Here is a 22,310-nt window from a genome sequence, read left to right as displayed (position 1 = left end):
TTTTCCCCGTTACACTAATTGCTATGAAAACAATTAAATACACGTCTACACGTAATGTGTTTTTCATAAAGGACAATGTGAGACCTATAAAGTGATGGTAAAGTAAAAATATTAACTGACATTTTTAAGTAAGTGTTCCTAATGTGGTTATTATAATGCACATGCATACGAAAGGTATATTAATTTTAAAATTGGAAAACAAACACTACCTTACTTCCCCTGGAAAAAACTCCTGATCTTGTCATATGTTTTTTTCTTTTTCTTTTTTTTTAACTCTATAAATATAATGCCCACCAACATCATACTTGAAGTGATAGGAGTGCACACAAGTTCCCTTAGGCAGGATCATTAGACTGTCAGGCCAAGAGGTGAGCATGCTTCCTATTGAGTCACCAATATCCTCACAGTTGCTTACAGACAAAAATCCGGTTTACATGACTCATTCACAAATGCTTGTGTAAAAATGTTTTTCAGCTTTGACATCAGGGTTATAAAAAATGTTGCGACATGCATAAAATTGCTATGTTGTTTAGACTTAATATACACTGAATCGGATGTGGGCCTGAAATGAACTCTTAAAGCTTAACTGGGTATTTAGATTAAGTAACGTGGCATTTAAATTCAAATGCAGAAGAAACAGAGTTACTACTTCAGTGGCTTGAGTATGTGTATAAAACAGGAAACAAAATAGTCACAGTATCTTGCAGTTGAAGAAAGTCAACACCACAACAGCTAAATGTTGCATGATCTGCCTCTTGCTTTCAACACAAAGGGTAATGTTTCTGATAGATATTTAAACACCATCAAGGTGTTCCAGAAATCACACAAAACTAATTTAAATAATAAAACATCTTTCTGTAGAATTCCAAAAACCTATCGAAATTGAATTGAAATGGTTAAATTGGCTGTACACTTCCTTGCACCTGCATTCACTTCCCACTTCCTTAAAGAGATGCCATTGTTTAAAGGAAATCGAGGCCTTGCACCATGTTTTTAAATGCAACTTCTAAAAAGAAAGTCTTTAAAGCATTGTTGACTGTTGGACCTACCACGACACTGTATCAGGATCTCTATTTGGGAACTTTGTAACTTGAACTGAATTTCAACTGCTAATAGCGGAATGCCCCTCTATGCATTTGGGCTTCTGTAGTAAGATTGCTTGAGGCTTGAACTTGGTCAACTCTCCCGGATGAGTCCAACAAATAGAACTCATTTGCAAAGGGGATTCCATACTCCAAGAAATGAGTTCAGTCAGGAAATGATAGATTATTTATTAAAACAGACTGGACACCACTACTACATTATACATATTTTACACTACATTCTTTGGTCTTCGGACTTGCCTTTCGAGGTACCCCTGCTCATAAATTAGCTTGTAGATAAATAAGTGGAGAGGCTGACTGTTGGGAAGCCATAGGCAGGTGGCAGGATAGCTGCCCTCCACTGTTAGACGAAGCCAAAAAGCATGTGGAGGCTGGGGAGGAGGAGGCGACTTTGGGGCACAGCGGGGACATAATGGATTGAGTGTATTGTTTATCTTACTGGATTGAGTGTATCGTTTATCTCATTGAGCGTATTGTTTATCGAAGGACAAATAAGATACTAGCTATTCGACTGACTATTTGATTTGGTATTGGAAGCACCTAAAATATGCTTGATGTTTATGTGATTTGATCTAAGGTTTAAGTGAGTTCCCTGGCAGAACCATCTCTTTGTTTAATTGACCACAAGACTGTAGAACAAGGACCATGGGTGGGGGGCTATTTGAAAATGTGTGTGTCTTCTACTGATGTCAGTATTATTAACTCATCAGCTGCTAAGAGGTGATCCATTACATTCTCCCCCTTCTTCATCAAAGCTTGTCCAAAGCTTAAAAACATCCAGGCTCATCACCGTAACCACTTGCAGTCCCCCAGTGTCTCACAAGCCAGAGTAAATGCTATAGTTCATAATAATAAAGTTTTGTGTTTCAACCACAGGATCAGGAGTCTTTCCCTTTGGGTGTCACTGTAATGAATTGGCTCCTTGCTAAGGCTGTGTGGTCAAGTGGTTAAAGAAACAGGCTTGTAAAGGAAGTCCCCGGTTCAAATCCCACCTCAGCCACTGACTCATTGTGTGACCCTGAGCAAGTCAGTTAACCTCCTTGTGCTCCGTCTTTTGGGTGAGACGTAGTTGTAAGTGACTCTGCAGCTGATGCATAGTTCACACACCCTAGTCTCTCTAAGTCGCCTTGGATAAAGTCGTCTGCTAAATAAACAAATAATAATAACAGCCCTGATACTCAGGAGCCAGTCAATCAGATGCTAGAACTGAGCAGATGAGTTCCAATGGTGTCTATTCACAAGAACTGACAAGAATAACATGTCTGTATTTTCGGTTTCATTCCTCAGCTGATTTATGACCAAGGATGTGTGAAAAAAAAAAATCTAAACATCTGTGATTATGTAGAAAAACATATATCACTGCAGTGTGTACTGTACAAACCAAGATACAACAAAGGTAAAGTAATTGGTGTAACACAACAGGCTGTTCTGTAACCCTTTAAGGTTATTGGATTTTCTACATCTTTTTCACAGATATTACCGTATTAACATTAATAACATACTGCAGCTTATTACATCTGTTTTTGCAAATGTCCCTTTTTTCCTAATGTTTATTTTCAATGTATTCATACTGGAAGAATGTCTTGGACTCCATGACTGGCTTCATCTTGGTTTTCAAACTTTAATGCCCCAAACCTTTGTATTCTGGCTCCCATAGATACTCCGTCTTTGTTGGGGGTAAAACACCATACAGGCTGCTGAAGTAAACAAACAGTCTTATACCTTCTGATGTTATGCACACCCAACACAAAATACATCAAAGTAAGTTAATCAGAATTTTTGAGAGTCCTGTCGGTCCCAGGTACAGTGCAACCTGACAATATTCAACTTCAAACCAGCAAATGACGCTTGCTGTCTGGACTTGTACATGAAGCCAAGTACAAGCCATTTGAAATAATAGTTCTGTCATGTGTATCTTTAAGCTTACATATACCATAGAGCGTTAAAAGAAGCTTGAAACACATCCATAGACTGTGGACCATGACAAATAGTTAGCCATGCATAGTTTTATCTGACAGGTCAGGAAGTGAATTGTAACCCCACACGCCTGATGCAGGTTTCTATTGCTGTTAACAAGCCGCCAGTGCTGGTGGTATGAGTGGCCCTGTAACAGGTGCAGGCTAGGCAGGCAGGCGAGCAGGGCGAGAGGCCGGCTGCTACACATAACATGCTTGGGGTGAGTTGAGGGACCAGGAAAGAAACTATATGTGCTTTGGAATTAAAATAAATAAATCTTGGGCCTGGAATCTGAGAGCATTAGTCACTTCATGTCAACAATCACCTAAAATAAGTAGAGTGAACTGTCCTTTTGCTACTTACAGCTTTAACACTGGAGGCCTGTATATGTAAACTATTACCCATTGTATAAAATGAGAAGAAGCCCTCACCCTTTCACCGGCTATAAAGATAAATGAAATTAGTCATCTCCAGTGTAAATCTGCTATGTCAAATTAACCTACCTTGTTTTATTTATTTTTGCTTTGCATTTTTTTGGTGTTTTTCTCATTTCATAAAGAATGGCGCTAATGACACTGGAATAAGTTGATTAACAGGATGAGACGAGGCAACCCGATGTACACGCGGAGGCAGGGCGCCTCTACACTGGGCACTTCAAAACACATTCTTTAACCTGTGCACAAAGCAATGATGCCATCAAAGCCACCAGCACAATACATAACAGGCTTCCAGATTTCAAGCTTAGCCGAGACAAATATGTCAGGTTATAAATGGCACAAGCACACCAACAATGTACCTCAAAGTCAAAGAAACACAAGCAATGCAAGAATTTTTATTTGACCCATGTGACACTCAGTTGGTGCCAAAATGTCTATGTTTAGACAGCAGATCAAACTATGTATACAATAAGTACATATTAATGAAATCCTAACAGTTATTTAAATAGTGCTCTTAATACTTAGACTAATGTTCACAAAACATGTATCCCAATGCTAAGTTAACATCAAAAATAAAACAAAACATTGGTGTTATAAAGCTCAGGAGGTTCGTTTTAGAGCCCCTACATGTTTACTACTAGTTTCTTGTTTGTTCTGTAGCAGTTTTGCTTTTCATTTTACAAAATAACACTTAGCACTATGTTACATGCTCTGTGAATATGCCCCTATTCTTTAATTGTTAAAATCACAATTGCTTGTAATAAGTTTCCATGTCTACTTTAATTATGTTAACATGCTTAAAAAAACAAAAAACAAAAAACAACAAAAAACAAACAAACAAAAAAAACTACATACTGTACTACCGTACGGCTGAAATGCCATCCATTGATTCTGGTGAGTGATAAACAGATACGTCACCAGAAATCCTCAATGAAATTACAGCCTTAGTATATACAGTTGGGTGTACATTAGATCTTATCATTATTGCTATTATTATTATTATTATTATTATTATTATTATTATTATTATTAATAATAATAATAATAATAATAATAATAATAATAATAATAATAATAATAATAATAATAACTTGTTTCATACTTTTTGATTGACAGAAACATTTAAATATGTAAAATAAATTAGTGGGTTATCCATTAATAATTAACAATAACAAATGTTAACTGTAGGGAAGTCAAGGTAGTCTAAAGACAATACATTTTAGTTTTTTTGTGCATTATGTTACAATTTTCAATTTTAACATATTTAAGATACATTTAAAAAAAAAGTCTTGGACCAGATAACCCATTTGAAAAATGAAACTATTAATTGAGAAAGACAAACATGCTATTCTACATGCAATTTGCATTTCTGTATTGTAAATAAAGACACACAGATGACTAGACAGATAGATGGAAAGATTGTGCCAAATAAAGTATACAGAGGATTCTGACAAGGTGTACTTTATTTGTAAATAAGCTTTTTAAATGAAAAAAAAACTACATTTGACATGATAAAGCTGATACCAACAATAAAAATACAGCTGCAAAAAAAATAACAATAAAAAATGTATTCAAACTTATCTCTGCGTCTATTTTATTTCGCACAAAGCCTAGTACACTGTTTCTCTGCCATGTATGTCACCCATACAGTATCAACAGCTCCACTTAATCCTTCTTTTCATTAGAACTATTTTACCAACACACACAGGAATCCAATTAATTAACCTGCCACGTCTTTCTGTAAAGCTACTGGTGCCTCTTTGTGCTCCTGCAACTTTTGCTTTTTCTTTCTTAGAGGGGGGACCTGTTTCTTATAGCTGTGTTTCAGGCAGAGGAAGAGGATGGGTAGTTGTCTTTTTTTTTGTTTTAATATAATTTGACATTGATGAAAAAGACAAAAGCTCATCAGAGTGTGCAAATAATTAAAATATTGAAGGTATATTGGGCAAATTTCACTAAATGGAAGACCCAATTTCAAAGCTCTCCAAACCTCGGAGGAATTTTTTTGTGCACTTTGCCTGTGGTGCAATGCACCACAAAGATGCTTCTGCAGTGTAGATGGTACAATATATGCATCTCTCGTTGTGTAACATGTAATTACACCCCCCTGTCTAGCCTTATAAATCTTTTTGTGCCCAATTAAAGATCGCCTTTAGCATGCCTTTTCCAACATGGGGACAGTTGGAGATGGAAGTGAGTCTATTCTTACTGCTTAGGTTTACAAACAGTGACCCAGACATACATTGTATCAGTAGTAAGAAAAAATGTATATCATGTACTCATACATTTAACAACAGCGTACATTAAACTAAATAGAAATTGATTTAAATGATCTTTGTTAAATTAACTGCCCTTCTACCTCCAGATTCCTCCTGAGCAAAAAATAAAGGCAACAAATTCCCTCGGTATTACCAGCAACATTTTGTTTAGGAAAAATTCATGTTTTTATACATTTATGAATGCATAAAATGTATGGGTTTTTTATTAGACATGTTCTATCAAACAAAATATATAAACGTTATACTAGTTCAACAATTTACTATGTATATATATATATATATATATATATATATATATAATAAAGTTAGTCATTCAAATCTATTTGTTCCTCCTATCCTTTTATCAGGCCCAAAATGTCAACCAAAATGTAGCCCTGTTTCAACTTACAAGATTCAAAATTTCAGATGTACACTGTGGGAGCTACAATTTACAGTAAACACACATATATATATATATATATATATATATATATATATATATATATATATATATTCTCACAATTTCTTTCACTGTTTTCAGTAGTATTTCAGCAGAAGAACAGTGAAACATTGTGTTCCTTTTTTCATTGCAAATCTACAAGCAAGAAAAAATAAAATAAAATAAATCTGAAAAACGCTTTTCAGTGAAAAAAAAAGCAATACTCTTAATGTGTCTATAATGGGGACTCCCCTTGATATGGGCTGCTTGTGTTTACACCCTACTGCATTGTGGGTAGATAAAAGGTCACACTCTTTATCTCCCAGTGCAGTGACAGGTACAGTAATATGCAAGATCGTATTCAACTTTTACATTTCTGTACCATATGCAGATAAAACTATTAACGCTTTATTTTCTGAGCTATGAAATGTAAGAAAAAAGCTGCTATCCATGATGTGGCACCACCGGCAATTAGCCCCATATTTCATGTGAAATGTCATTGAGAGGAAGATCTGTGTTGTGACTGGTGTGAATAAATAGCTCATTAATGTAGGTTATTTACAGCCCTTTGCTTTCACATTATTAGCACAAAAGAAAATAAAACCGGAAGGTAAAATACATTTTATTTCTGTGTATATGTGCCATAGCTTTAATAGCACTGTTGACATAAATAAAAGTTAAGAAAAATATTCTGAAAGTGGCTCTGTGTAAAAGCTTCTTCCGGCAGCCCCACGCATTTGGAAGTCGACCAAGAGAATAATTTATGTCCCTTGCTATTTCCATGAAGAGCACAAAGGAATAATTAGACCAGGACGCTTCGCCACGCTATTCCCATCTCGCGCACTTGCATGCCCACCAAATGTGAAATGTTCGCCTATTCCCCTCAAACGTGATGGTTGTTGAACTTATTTTTAGTGTCATTTGATAAGCTTCCCTGCTTGCAGAGAGACATCCCACTGACCCAGCCACTGGTCATTGTCTATACCAGTTCACATCAAAGCAGGCGCGCTTTGTCAGGTTTCGACTCGAATATCCATTTTGCATCTGAAGTACCGTATCGAAAGTGACTAGATCGTTCGAGCCTTTTTCTTCAGCTGCTGACTCCTTCCTCCCCCACAGTGTTTCCGCTCACACTAACATCACTTGGGAGTGCCGACGTGACAGGGCGCTTGAAACATTTTACAAATACATCGCCCGTTGTCTTTGCAAGGGCCTGTGTGGCTCTATGGATATACTCTCTGAAAATGAACAATAGTGTGCCCTTTTTTGTTTCTATTTTGCTTTGTTTTTTTTTTATTTGGGACCTGTCTTAACGTTACCAAGGCATGGTGGTGCTCCTCAAAATCTGAGTAATGCGCATACAGTAATAGGTCATTCAATGTCAAAAGGCATAAAAAAGATGATCAAAATCTTCACAGGCTGCTGCTTGCTGTTGCCTTTAATTATATTAATTAAACTTTGAGATTCTCATGCAAAGAGAGTTGCTGGGTTGTGACGCGGAGGGACCCTTGGAGATTTGAAACAGTGGAGATACATACCAGCATTGAGACTGCTGTATTTTTCTTTTAAAAAATCCTAAAACTGATAGGTATGTTTATAGATGATGATGCTTTATATGTTACTGAACTTACAGTGGTGATAAAAATGAAAATAAAACACCAGCCACCATGTCAAGGTCTTGAAGTATCAGTCCCTCAAACCCTGCCGAAGATCTTTGGTTACAGGCTGTCTTGCAGTACAATAACGCTCTATTAATTTTTCTGTCCCGGGTGCATAATGAAAGAAAGGTGTCTTCAAAAAGGGCAAAGTCTTGCTGCTTCCAATACCTTGGGGCATCCTGTCTACATTTTGTCATGCGTGTGCACTTTTCAGTGTTAAAATGACAAGATTTTCAGCCAGAACGCTCCCGCTAGGCATTAAATGATGGTGTAGTTGGAAAGATTTTGTGATGAGACGTCGCCAAAAGGCAACAGACTTTGGTACTTGTTAGGCCCATCGGGATTATTTTTATTTCCTCGCCAACAGCAACCAGCTTCTTTTTATCTCTGATTTTTTTTTTGTTTTGTTTAAATCACTGCCGTCTGTGTCCATTAAATTAGGTTTTCCACAGAAGGCACAACATGGACAGAATATGATAAGTATTCGGTGTGCACAAAGGTGCTTCGCAAAACCAAACGGCACAGAGTGGTACTGGTGGTGCACTGATGGCCCTTTCATGATTAAAACCAGTAGGTTATTAGGATATAAAAGCTTAATAAGGTGCTTAAGAATGCAGAAGAATTTAAAAGAGGTAAAAGGGTGATCTATGCCTCAAACTGCACAAATTCAAGGAAGGCCAAAAGACATAGTGGTTTTAAAGCAAAGTGGTGAGGTTCTTTGTAAACTGGTAACCGGTTTACTGCTGTCTTCAGTAGGTAGTTACACACACAATGAATGTGCCCAAATAGTTTTCTTCTACTGGCTCTGAACACGACTGAAGTCTATACAGCGACCCTGGAAAACAAAAGAAAAAAACAAAGACACATTTATTGTGCTATAAAGACACAGCAGTTGCAATAGGTACTTTTCAGGAAAATAGTGTGCTGTCTTTCCTTTTATGATTTTGTTTCAGCTATTTATCCATTAACATTAATAATGTAATATTATAATAATAATATTGAAAATATAAATACATATGCTACAGTTAAAATTGACTTACATACATCAATATCACTGAAAACGCAGTCCTTTAAACTATTTATTTTTTTTTATTATTATTTGAATAACAAATGTATTACGTGATTAAATGACGGATATGCTTTTACCAGTATATATACCAATATTATACTAATTATGTATCACAGGTAATTGTTTTTTTTTTCCTTAAAGCCTTGGGCATAATAGTAATAATAGTAATAATAGTAATAATAATAATAATAATAATAATAATAATAATAGCTTTTCTCGCTTAGTTTTTTCTATTTACAATCTAAACTCCGTTTTCATTTTTGTCCTTTTTTAAATTTTAATTTTATACATTTTTTGTTTTAAACTCGTTTAATTGTTCTGTTGCTGCAAACTCACTTTTTTACAATTAAATCCTCATTTTGTATCTCTTTTTTAATTGCTGTTTTCACGAAATTCTGTATTAGACTGTTTTTAAGTTAATGGTTTAATTGTTCGTTTATTGCGTGTGTGACATGCTTTGGGATCTCTATACAAATGTATTTGAGTCTCTTTGTTTTGCTTTCAGATACTTTTTGTATGAAGGACGCTATATAAATAACATCTGATTTGATCTGACTTTGATAACCTGACAGAATAACAAAATAAAGCACAAATTATACAGTCAAAATACATTATTATTATTATTATTATTATTATTATTATTATTATTATTATTATTATTATTATTATTATATATGTCTTTTATGTTTTATTTAATGAATCTCTGATCTGAGTTTCTAGCCTTGCAATTTATTTTTTCTCCATTTGGGGCTCCACTTCACATTCCAGATGTAACCAATGTTATCAGCACAGAGGGGCAGTACATGTAGAGTAATGGTGCATGTGTCTCTGGGCTCTGCAGCTTGAATTACATGTACTGTATAAGTACATCATGAAATCACATATATGAGAAATGATGTACTTATTCAAATCCTTTATTTTCATAGTTACAGAACCGGGTTGTTTCTCTTTTACTACATTCCTTAGTATAACCAATGCTGAATATATTTCAATGAGTTATATATATACTATAATCCACCTTGTTATGGTACTGCACACCCTGTGACTATAATCATGTAGGGTTAAAGGATAAAACATCAGATGCTGTGTTGGCTGCAAATGGTACAGTGGATAAATGCATTGGAATAAGTCTTGAGTTTCAAATCTGTTCCAGACATAAGGGTGTACAAAACTCATCATGGTGTAAGGGCTATGCAGGTGCGACCCAATACGTTCAGATCCATCCCTAGTCCCCGGTGCTCAGCGAGCTCATGCTAATCTGGCATGGTCTGTTGAAACAAGGCCATGTTGAATGCAGAACAGAAGCTGGGAATCCAAACCCACCTGTGTGTGCCGCACAAAATATAGGACTGCAAGCTACACTTCTGACTTGCTGTAACCTTTTACAAGAATACAAGTGTGTGGCTCAAAATGTTATTCAAACGTGGAAATGTACAGCATAGGGAAACATGTAGTGCAACCACGTTTATCTGTGATTATATATGAAATCAATGGAAACAAAGGATGCTCATAAAATCTTAATTTGGAAAGCGCCATTAAAATCAGATTTTTTTTAAGTTATCAAATTATGTATCTATATGTATACAGTGTCTATGAGTATAAATTCTGCTAGATAAACCATCCAATTTTTGATTGTTATGTCAAGAATATATTATTTGATAGCTTGGGGATGAAAAATACATTATTTAAGGCTGGTGGGACGTCATCGTAGAAAAATCAGGCAACTGAGGTTTTTTCAATTCAAACTACCTTTGTTTTGTAAATAAATTAGGAATGCTGAGAATTACATTTAAATTACAGTACAAAGTGGCACTTGGGTCTCCGGATCTGTGTTTTACATAGAAGGATAAGAAATTGTGTAACTTGCTAACCAATATAAACGATAATGCAGTCTCAGGGTCTGTCCTGTCTCTCACACACACACTGCAGATGCTGTGTTACCAAGTTCATAGTTCTTCATCTTTTTTCTAGTAATGGGTAACTGAGTTTATTTGAATGTTTCAAACTACATTTTCATTAATGATCTTCTCTCCTTAATTAATGGTAACATTGTACAACTCTTACATATTATGGCGAAAATGAAAATATTGCATTTCTTTACTTGTTAGGCCGTAGCACACATCAATGGTTCTGGCAGTATATTCAGCACTATATTCACCATTAATGACACATTCTGGAATTACAGACATCAGTTTTGTGCTTTTGTGTTTACATACATAGCGTAGATGTTTGTTTTCTCAGTTTTTAAACTCTTAGCAAAATGAATTTAAGAAACCTGCAGCTTCTGCTTGTTTCCAGTAGTTTAAACACACATTATTTTAAAATTCTGTATCATTAATTAGTTTAGTTTGAAAATTAATTTACTTCAGACATAAAATAAACCAAAGGAACTTTGATTAGAAACCACATATGTGCTGGATAGAAATTTGGTATACCGCCCATACAATTGAACGTTACACTATATATACACGCACTACAGTACAAAATCAAAAGTGTTAATGCTGACCCCCCCAACCACCTGTTCCACTTGTAGCTCTGTGCTTGTATTGAGGAGTAATTTGGAAAGTTGGTGGTTCTTGGTCATAATGTCAAAATAGTTTTCACAATCTTTAGCCAAACCACAAGGACTAGTTACAGTACTTGGTATTTACCAGCTTATGTATCTACAAGGTTATTATGAATACGTTTTACTTTGTCAAAGAAGACAGTACCTTCCACTACTACTGCATGTCAGCAATGCTGAAAAGAAGTTGAAACCTCTGGGTGACAAAATTCCTCAAGTATTGCCCTATTGAAAGTGCTGTGCTACCGTCTCTTCATTGTTTTATACTGTATTTGCATATAATCCTCTGCAGATGTTTTAATGACATCAAACAGTCTACTGTACAATGTTTGCGCCCGCTTAGTAGTCCAGATCCCTGCCCAATTCCATGCTCTTTTCTTCATTTGAATACATTTCAATATAATATAAATGAATTAATAATGGCAAAGTGCTAATTTGATAGCAGATGCACAACGGCAGTTGAAAACCATTCTTTACATACACCGCATTTTTAGTGACTGCTAAAGTCCCACTTTACACCAGCTAAACATGGTTTTTGGCAGCAATATGGGTGTTTTGCAGCCGCAAATCACTTTGCAGGTATTCTTAGATCAGCCCCTATATGTATTCTTCCTGTAATGTGTTCTCCTTCCTTTGATGTCAAATTATATTTACAATGAGCAGCACTCAAGTTCTAAATGCCAGATCGAAATATTGTTGCTAGTATTTATAAGATTAAAACTCCCAGTTTCTGTAGTGTTTTGCCCTTAACCAATCATTCTCCTTGCCCTGTTAAGTTGTCCTCAACTAAAAACAGTAGCAGTGAATGGGGCTGAAAGAAAAGTGTTAAGAACAGCAATCTGTTGCCTTTTAATCTAGAGCCTGCAATACAATGTGATGCTGGCTGGCGGTGTCACGCTGTTTACAGATTGTTCATCACTGACTCCCATTGCCTGATTGACAGAGTGTATTTTTACAGCACAGAGGAGGGGGGTGGGGTGGGCGTGTCTACTCCACCTGGCCACTGCGCCACATATATCATGCCGTGATAACAGGCAAGCAGCATGCGCTGACATATCCATTACAGGTTAAGTAGGCAAACCACGGCCATGGCTGCAACATTTAGAAGCTGACATCACTGTTTGTTTGCCTGTGCCTGCCAGTTGAAGGCAACAGTAAGCAGCATCAGTGTCATGTTCAGGGCATCAACATTCTGAAGGCATTAACATTCTTGTACTCCTGGTAACATCCCCTTGAAAAAGGATGTATTTCAGTACCAAAAATGTGACAAGGCTGAATGGGTCACCACATTTACAGTACCATAGTTTTATACCCAGGAACACGAGGGCGGATGTCTGCAGGCTACCGGCCTCTGGAGGCCAAAGACCAGCCCAGCAAATCTCTGCCCCCAACCTGGCCTGTAGGGGTCGCTGCAGAGTGGTGAGGAGAAACAGTCTAAGCCGGATCCCACCTCCCCAACCTCAGGAGCGCCAAAGTCTGAAAAAAATGTGATCTTGCCCATTGTATCTTAAAGTTACATATATATATACACACACAATGTAGCAGTACGTGCAGAAAAAATAATTAAAGGTAACCTCAGGACAAATAATAAATACATTTAAAAAAGTCTGTTTTGTTATGGTTTTGCATTTAAATGGTTTAAAAAACAAACAAATTAAAAGGCATTCAGAGAACTCCAGAAGGACGACATTCATTAAGAAAAAAAATACGTACCCCAACACGAACACTGGTTTGAGCCACGGTCTGCACTATTATCAGCGATATATATGCAACAGAAGCCGCTGGTAGATTACAAAAATGATTAATTAAACTTAGGCTAGGTAGTTGTTATCTTAGAATGTTTTTATTCTCTATTAATTAAATTATAATATGAAATACTACAGCAGGCTATTGAAGTAGGCTATAATATTTTTTTTTCATTAAAAAGTTGTTGTTCTTTGTTGAAATTAATGTTTAGCTTTCATATTTTGTTGTGTACTGCTCATTTAATCAAACCAAGTAGTGTAAGAGAAACTGTGTTGAGAATTTAAAAATTAAGCATTTTATGAGATTTTTAACTAGAGGTACCGGGAATATGACTGTGCACGCCCAGAGGTTCAGGAGCTGTGCCCCGGCACAAATTAAACACTGTATATATACATATAGTTTAGTCCTGGGATCCCCATTTGTATATTATTTCAAACGAGTTTATACAGAAGTTGCATCTTGTTGTTTCAGTGACAGTCTGTGAGTGGCAGCTGTAAATGGCTGTTTATATCTACTCCAGTGTACTGTAAATCCTCAGCAGCACCATAAACTTAAATGGCTGACAGGCTCCTTGGCTTTAAACTGTCCATATGGCTGTGCTTAGAATGATCAGACCGGTGGCTAGTATCTACTGAATTTAAATGTTCCGTTTCTGTATTTTTCACAATTTAAAACATACTGCAATAGAAATTTTAAGCAGCACATGCATAGTTGTATTTGGGATGCTAATATTTTTTTAAATTCTTACTTTCTGGGGTACTTTCTGGTTTATTAAAAAGTTGTCAAAATAGTCAGAATTCTATTTTAAACCACATTTATAATAAGGGGAATTGGATTATTATTATTATTATTATTATTATTATTATTATTATTATTATTATTATTATTATTATTATTATTGTACTTTTTTAATATGTGACTTGTGGTTTTTTAATATGTGCCATTGTGAGATTTGTTATCTAAGACAAATAAATAAGCTGCAGAATAAAGAATTCTCGTAGAAACTTTTTTGTTACCACCAGTTTTTATGAAATCAGGATGTCAATGTCTGCCTTTTGTTTACTTGCTATAAATAAACAGCAATTCCAACAGTCCTTTATTTTCTCATATATTCTAAAAGAAACAGAATGCTTTGTGTCAAGAAAATGTCCCTTAATATATATATATATATATATATATATATATATATATATATATATATATATATATATATATATATATATATAAATACACCAGTATGACCTAATAAATGTTCATACTTTTTTGCCAGGGAAAGTCTCTGAGTGCACATTCAAACTGTCATAAAATCGCAGCTGTTAAGATAATGTATTAATAAAGATGATCCAATTGGTGTTCTTTTATCATAATGCTGTTGGGAATGCTATTACATGTGCTAATTTTAAAGATACATGGGTACAATCTCCATCTACTAATATGGAATTCATTCTACACGATTTTCAGAGATTGATGAATTCACCAGCCAACACATTTGTCTGTGTAGTTTTACATTATGAATGAATTTTTTTAAAGTTATGAGTAAATCTTTTTGAAAAGGCAGTAACATAAATGTAACAGTGAGCAACTTTGCAGTGGGATCAAATCTTGCAGTGCAATGCAGTGTACTGTATCAAATCTTGTCTTATGCAGTGTACTGTAAAACCTAAACTGACTGACACACCAAAGGGACTAAACATTGGTGGCCTCTTAAAACAGACGGCCATTACCTTATTTAAACATGCTTCAGGTGTCCCTATTTTAATGCTAGTGGACATATTTAGTCTATTTAGTATAATTGTGCCTGTATGATACCGTATTGTTCAGTACAGTATATCTTACAGTTTATATTATTAGGAGGGTGTAAACAATTTATTTATTTTTTAACATCCCAACTGTATTCAGTTTGGGTTTAAAAATCTGAACAGTGAAAAAGATCAAAGATGTTTGTTTCAACCGTTGCACAGTTAGAAAAGTTTTACCATAGAGCTCAAAATAAGCACAGCCTGTTTGCTGGTGCGAGGATAAGTCATTTCTGAAGCTAAATATGCGAACAGCACTAGCTGCAGCTGTTTCCTGCTCAGAATCCTGCTTCTTGTCCCCTGTTTTTTTTTTTTCAAAGTAATTGCACATTGTTGCCAGCTAAAAGCTCTGTGCTGTTTCTGAACCAACTTCCACAAAAATGCCAGTCGTTTTGGCTAGGGCGAGCTCACAGAAGGTACAGCAGGCACAGATGGCTCTAATACACAGACAGAATCCAGCAGAGGGACAAGAGCAAGCCACACCAGAACGAGTTCCAAATAACTGCAGTGTATCCAGTCAAGCTCCGTAAATACCAAGGTTAATGCCACAGCACTTTCAAATCATTTAAAATCCCTACAACAACAACAACAAGAGCAAAACAAAACTGTTTCAGTGGGGGTTGGGTAGGTTGTTTAAAAGTGAGCATGTGGTAGCAGAAACCCCCCATCAGTATATTATTACACATATGCTGCTGTGAGTCTTTCATACTTCAAGAAATGGAATGACCCTCCAATACTAAAATCTCTGAAACATCTTCGATGCACAAAATATTCCTGATGCCTAGCCATGCAACGCATCAGGAATATTTTTGAATATTTATATCACAGGGAAAGATTAACAGTCGTATCTTAATATGAAGCGTTTTAGTTATTTTGCAGACAGCCCATTCAAATACCACTTTGAGATATTCCATACAGAAACCACGATAACCCAAATCTAGTTCTTTCTTTACTTAGTGTTGGTGGGTTGGTGCCATTCCCAGCTTTGTGTAAAATGCCGTCGCTCTGATTTGGTAAATGTGTAAGTCGTTAATAGGCGGGGTAACACTGCACTTGTGAGACAGTGATAAATTCATATTCATATATAGCCATACATTATATAACCAATCATATGTCTCTACTAGACTTCGATCACAGTAAGTAGAGAGGGAGAATCATAGGCTGGGTTTACATGCACATGAAAATCGACTCTACGGTCTTGACTCTGTGATGTTGTCACGCAAAACAGCAAAAGAACATCCACTGGTCAGCAGAACTTTAACGGCAGGGTCAATCGCTTTCTCACGATAAAAATAGCTGTAAAAACCCATGGAATCGTGCTTGTGGCTCACGGGATTTCAGCAGTCAAGATCCCGTTCTTCTGACTTAATATCACGCAATCTCCAACAAAAAAAAAACAAACGTTGACTATCAATCTAGAAATACAAAACATTTGGTGTGCCATGTATGGTATAACACACATTATTTCCTAGTAGCAGAATAATGCTTAATAAAAACAACCCAACAACAGAGGAATGACACAAAAAAGCACAGGATCACCATGAACTGTGTTCCGGAACCCTTACCGACTGCACAGTCCTCTTTCCACCAGCCTGGTGCGGGACGGGGTCAACTGAGATCTACAAAAAGTTAACATCTGAACATACGACAGGAGAGGCAGTAATTGGAGTGAGCTGTCAGGATGGAACTGGGCTAGCGTGTCTGAAAGTCTGCCATTAGGACGTTGCCGTGTACATGTGCCAGGACTCTTACTCTCCCACAGGGTGGCACAAATTAAACTCAATGATGAGACTAATGCAGTAAGAAATGCTTTTGGCACTGACTGGAACTGACATTAAAAGTAACACGTTTAAGAAACAGTCAGATTGTAGGTGGTAAGGTTAAACATTGGTGATAACAAATACGTAGGTCTGGTGTCATTTTTGTTAAAATAAATAAATAAATAAATAAAATCCAGCTTGGTGATAAAACAAAAAAAAAATAGTGTGAAAAAGAAAATCTGTTGTGTAATAACAGCCATTAAAATCACTGCATGATTACTACGAGCTCATAATGGACAATTACAATTTGTAATCATTATAAAGGCTGGTTTAGCTGAACAAAAACCAACACAACAAATTCTGTTCTCTATCAGATTGCTATACATGGATGGTACTTCGATCCACTGCTGTTTATACTGTGTCAACCGAATAGACTCCTGCAGTATACAAAAAGGCAAGTTTGTCAGTGAAATGCTTTCTTCTACACACAGTAAACTGTATCTGATGTATTCACTCTTGCAATCTGCATAGTATTTTGGTTAATTTGGGATAACTGAATCAGATTAAATATGTGGTCTTCATAATAAGCTAAGTGACTTTACTCAAACTGTCTTAACTAACAATCATTTGCAAACACCAAATAACTACATAAATATAACATGACTGCATTATGAGCGTTAGACAGAATTATTATGATAAAGCTCCAAATTCAGTCAATGTTGCTATTTTTAAAAATTAGTAAGCAATTATTGCTCTAACCATTCACAGCACATTTATTAAAACTTCAGGGACTATTAATAATGTTTAGCTTGTACTAGGCATTGATGGCATGGACTATTTTAAACCGTTTCTACATTTTCATCAGTTTTGTTTTTAGGCAGATTACAGCATGTTTATACAAATCATTAGCCTGCCCTTGATTTCAATATAAGACCAAAATAAGTACAGTTGTCCATTCATTTTAATAAACCAAACAAAAAAAATACTTCTATTTAGATCGCTTTAGTTTAAGCATACTTAATCTATGTCATTTGTTGGCTCTGTAGGAGCCCACTGGTTGGATTAAATCTAACATTTTCACACCACAAGGGAGGGCACAATACTATCCATTTGTGTCTCAATTCTAAATATAATGATTTACTGTAAATACAATTTTGATAAAATATTTTTTGTCTTATATAGAAAGAGAAACATCTTAAATTGAATGCAAAGGGAGCCACAAAGCTCCTGTTTCCTCTTATAATCTGTCTAATTAAAAACAGTCAGACATAGAGTGCAGATAACACAACGTCTTTGTAAAACTGAATTCCAATAACAATAGAAAACACAGTTTTAGAAACAGGTGCTATACTACTACTGTTATTAATTTCAATGTTGAGAATGTTGGGACTTTTCATGAATGGTTATTATTTTCTTTCCTGTTTTGCCTTTGTTTTATTTAATACTTCGACTGACATCCTTGACCATTTTAATAATGGATTTCCTACCATGTAATTAATTACTAAAAATGGCGATTTTTCAAGAATATCGGGGGGAAAAAAAGATAAGGAATGTCATTAACGGAGCATCACTTAAACATCAGAAATATGAAGAAATTAAAAAGCAACACTGCCTCTATTTATTGACATTTGCGAGGATCACATAAATAGCACCGATGTGTTAACATCATTAAAATCAGGAGCAATTATCATCACAAAACACAATACATAATTGCACTGCGGCTTCTCAAGTCTAATGCTGAATGTTATCCAATCTGTAATTTGTTAGTTCATTATTTTGATAGGTTTTTAGATTAACACTTGCTGCAGTTGTAACATTCCATGTATTGGAAATATTAACTTGTTTATTTACAGACAATAAAAACGAATTGCATTCTTTTTCAAATCCTTTGCATTTTTGTTAAACAGACTAAATGTAATAACATAAATTAGTTTAAAAACATATATTTATTTCCTTTTTATTTCATCAATGGGCCTCACACACTGAATTAAAGCATTTAACTTTAAAGATTAGTGTGATAAGCCCCTAGTTATTGGGTCCTGAACCACTTACAGTACTTCGGATTTGTTACACTTGGTTTTTTCATTTACCCCAAAAAAGTTAACTGAAATATTAGTAATTATAAGTAATATATGTACTATATAAGTGATACATGACAGTGCATTTGTGAACTTAAACATATCTGAGCTAGGGTTTTTATAAGTGTCTTCTGAAACTGTCCAGTCTAAACACATTGCGTTTTGTATTTAATTTTATTCATCTATTTTGTTTAAAAACTATTATCACCTATCACAAACTATTATGATAGAACAGGAACCTGGTTACAGTGTTTCTGAATGTTGTGTCTTTATAAAATGAAAACAATAACACAGCAGTTGCCAAAAACGGAAGATGAATTTCCAGCATTCTGTAGGTTCTATCAATGACAGTGACCACTTCCATTGGTACAAGAAAGCAAGTTTACAGCAATCACAACAGATGCAAGTACAAGAATGGGTAAAAGGTTGACTGAACCCAGTGAAATAACAGGTGTTCTACTCAAAATACAGAGCAATAAAATAATTCATTTTAAATAATTCCTTAGATTTAAAGATAGTTCTAAAATAACTAGAAAATAGAAATGTGGGCTCGTTATTCAATAGTGGTTTTTTTTATGTTGTTCTCTGTTTAAACGTTTTATATGGAAATGCAACAAAAATATAACAGGTATTTTTTTAACATTTGCCTGTTGTTTAACCTCACACAAAGAATTTACAAATAATCAAGAATGATTTTAAATGGAATTTGTCTGTTTTAAGTGGCTGTGACATGGAATATTTAACGGGTCAGTGCACCTGTTGATAACAAATATTAAGATGCAAATTACCCTTGAAAACAGATTATAAAAACTATTTTTATTCTATAATTGTAGTATAAAGCAGCAATACAGGGTGCGCTATACTGAAATGATGCTTTCTGTCCCTCACGCTCCATATCTCACAAACAAAGTGGTCATTGATGCACAGGTAAACAAAGTGCCACAGGATTGTGGGAAACTTTTGACCTTTGAACTCAATACCAAGACACTCTGAGGTTCAATTGTGCCATACTAAAAAACACCTGCAGGATTAATATCGGGACTATATATAGCTAACTTAAAATCTGCAACTGTTTAAGACCTGAAAACAATTTGCTTAATTAGACCTTTTTAATTATCAGTTCAATTAAGGGTCTAGTTGAGTAATTGAGAGATCAGTTGGAATGAAAACCAGCAGACACAGTGGATCCCTGGGACCAGGGTTGGGAACTCATCTAGATCAATAACATAGACCTGTCACTCTGCTACTACCTTAATTACCAAGGTGTTTAAAGTGTTAAATGCTTTCACCTTATTTCATGCCCTTTGCTCATTACATGGGGAAAATGAGCCATCAACTTTAACGTGCAAAGAAGCCACAGGATAAAATTTGTTTTAGTCCTCGTCTTGCTTTACTTTCTCCAAATGCATGCCAAGCAAACACTGCCATTTAAAAAGATTTAAAGGTTATGAGAAGTATTAAAGAAAATCCTCTTAATATAAAATCTGGTTTGTTTGGAGAATATGTAGAAAAGGGAATACCCTAAGCATGTTTTTTTTTCCAACAAGACCTTGATTTCTATTAATTCTGGAGAACATTATCAATCCATGCTTTAGAAAATAATGAATGTCACAGCACACATCACTATATTCTGCTGAAGTTGTATGGTGATAAAACTTCTTGCTGATCAATTATATCAGCAGCTGAAAGTATACTCATCAAACCATATGCAAATGAGAGCAGTAAATAAACTAGTGGCATTCATCCAGGATGTGATGATGATCAAAATTCAAATTGGAGCAGCTTCAGGACACAGTATTCTCTGTTAAATGATCCATTTCTATTATGATTGATGTTTTTTAAAAAATAATAATAATAATAATAGAAATAATGATTAGAAAAACATGCAAAAATGGCTTCTAACAACACAAAGGTATGGGCAAGGAGCATAATACTGAAAAGTAAAAGATGCATTATAAAATAGCGTAAACATTTCCTGCATCCTGATTGGCTGATAACATTTCAATGCCATGAGGTCAAAAGAGTATAACCGATAGTTTAGATCTTCCTGAGCTTTAACCAAGCTACATGTATATAATTTATAACATTTTCATGCAATTTGCTGTGGGGTTTGCAAAAGGGAAGATACTTGTGTCTTTAAGGAAAGGACAACTGTAGTAAACAGTCACCTATGATTATATCTTAGTGTAAAATGTAAAATAGCAATACACTATGCTGCGCCACCTCTGCAACAGCCTCCCTCTGGGGGCAAGTGAAGCTCACTTTCCAACCTCAGAGGCCCGGCCATGCCGCCCTCGTCCTCTGAGAGGAATGTTCCCAAGTGCCAGACCCCCGACCAAAGCTCTCCTAACTATCTTTCATTTTCTCATTCTTCTGCTCAATCTAATCATTTTCACCCATGCCAGTCTCTCTCTCTGGAGAGCAAAGCCTGTTCCCAGCCTCAGTCCAAGCATTTGGCCTCAGCTCCTTGGAGGTGGCTCTGAGAGCCGGCGGGGAGACCCTGGGCCCTCTTTGCATGTTTATTTCTCTTTTCCAGCTCTCCAGTCTCCCCGCGAAGGAAGTGAGGCTCACTACTCAGCCTCGGAAGTTCATGACAACCTCCCTCATTCATGACCCTTGTAAGCCGGGGAGACCTTTGGACATTCTCTACATCTTTTCAATTTGTCCGCAATCCTACTTTTCGTTTCCCCTTGGAGGACGTAACATAGCTTCCCAGCCTTGGCGGTCGATCGGTTTGGCCCCACCTCCGAGAGGAAGGCTCTCTGCGAGCCAAGGGGAACACCTGTCCTTCTGCTAAAGTCAAACACTTCTCTCCTGTTTCAATTCCAGAGGTTCTTCCTCCATGCTGCCCTTGCTCCTGTCCCGTGAACTTTTAAAATAGCTTGAATTCTTGTAGAAATCCTGCTTCTTTGCCTGTTCTCCAGATGGAGTTTCTGTGTTTGTTTCAGCAAAATGAAATAAATCAAGAAAATCTAACACAGATTGTAAGCCTGCTGAAAAGGTACGCAAGTTCATAACATGTTTGTTTCAATCTAACATGTTTCTGTTCTGTTGCTCATGATTCTGTCATTACCATTCAGCCAGGTCCTGTCCCATGTACTGAAACTCCCAGGGTTCAATTCTCTTTAGGTTCCTCTGTCTACAACATTTATTGACGAACAGGAAGCTAGTAGTGGGAAGTCAATAACGGGACGTTTCTGTACTTCACTGTAATTCCGACTTCCCCTCGATGTTTCTGAACAGCTATTCTATCACTAGTGATCTGCAAGAACCACCTGTAGCTCTGACAGAGAGCTACATAAAATAAAACATCCCAAGGGCCTCGCCTTGAGTCTTGTGTTTAACAATGCTGCCTGCAGCTTTCTGACCTGGTTGCTTTAGATTGCCACAGCTTACACTGAACTTTCTGACCTGAAAAATGTGATTGGCTCAGTGCTTTTTGACACT

General features: G+C 35.9%; 1 protein-coding gene across 1 annotated transcript in view; it reads right to left on the bottom strand.

The window, feature by feature from the left end:
- Positions 1 to 3,877: 3,877 nt before the first annotated feature.
- LOC117403982 (anthrax toxin receptor 2-like) overlaps positions 3,878 to 22,310 on the bottom strand; it is a 79,027-nt gene continuing 60,594 nt past the window's right edge. Inside the window, exon 17 of the mRNA XM_058989704.1 lies at positions 3,878 to 8,686. Coding sequence (XP_058845687.1) covers positions 8,648 to 8,686 — 39 coding nt within the window. The 3' untranslated portion in view covers positions 3,878 to 8,647. The remainder of the gene's footprint in view (positions 8,687 to 22,310) is intronic.

The sequence above is a fragment of the Acipenser ruthenus genome, chromosome 2 (assembly GCF_902713425.1).
Source record: "Acipenser ruthenus chromosome 2, fAciRut3.2 maternal haplotype, whole genome shotgun sequence".
NCBI lineage: Eukaryota > Metazoa > Chordata > Actinopteri > Acipenseriformes > Acipenseridae > Acipenser > Acipenser ruthenus.
The sequence above is the reverse complement of the archived record's forward strand: the minus strand, read 5'-3'. Positions and strand labels throughout refer to the sequence as shown.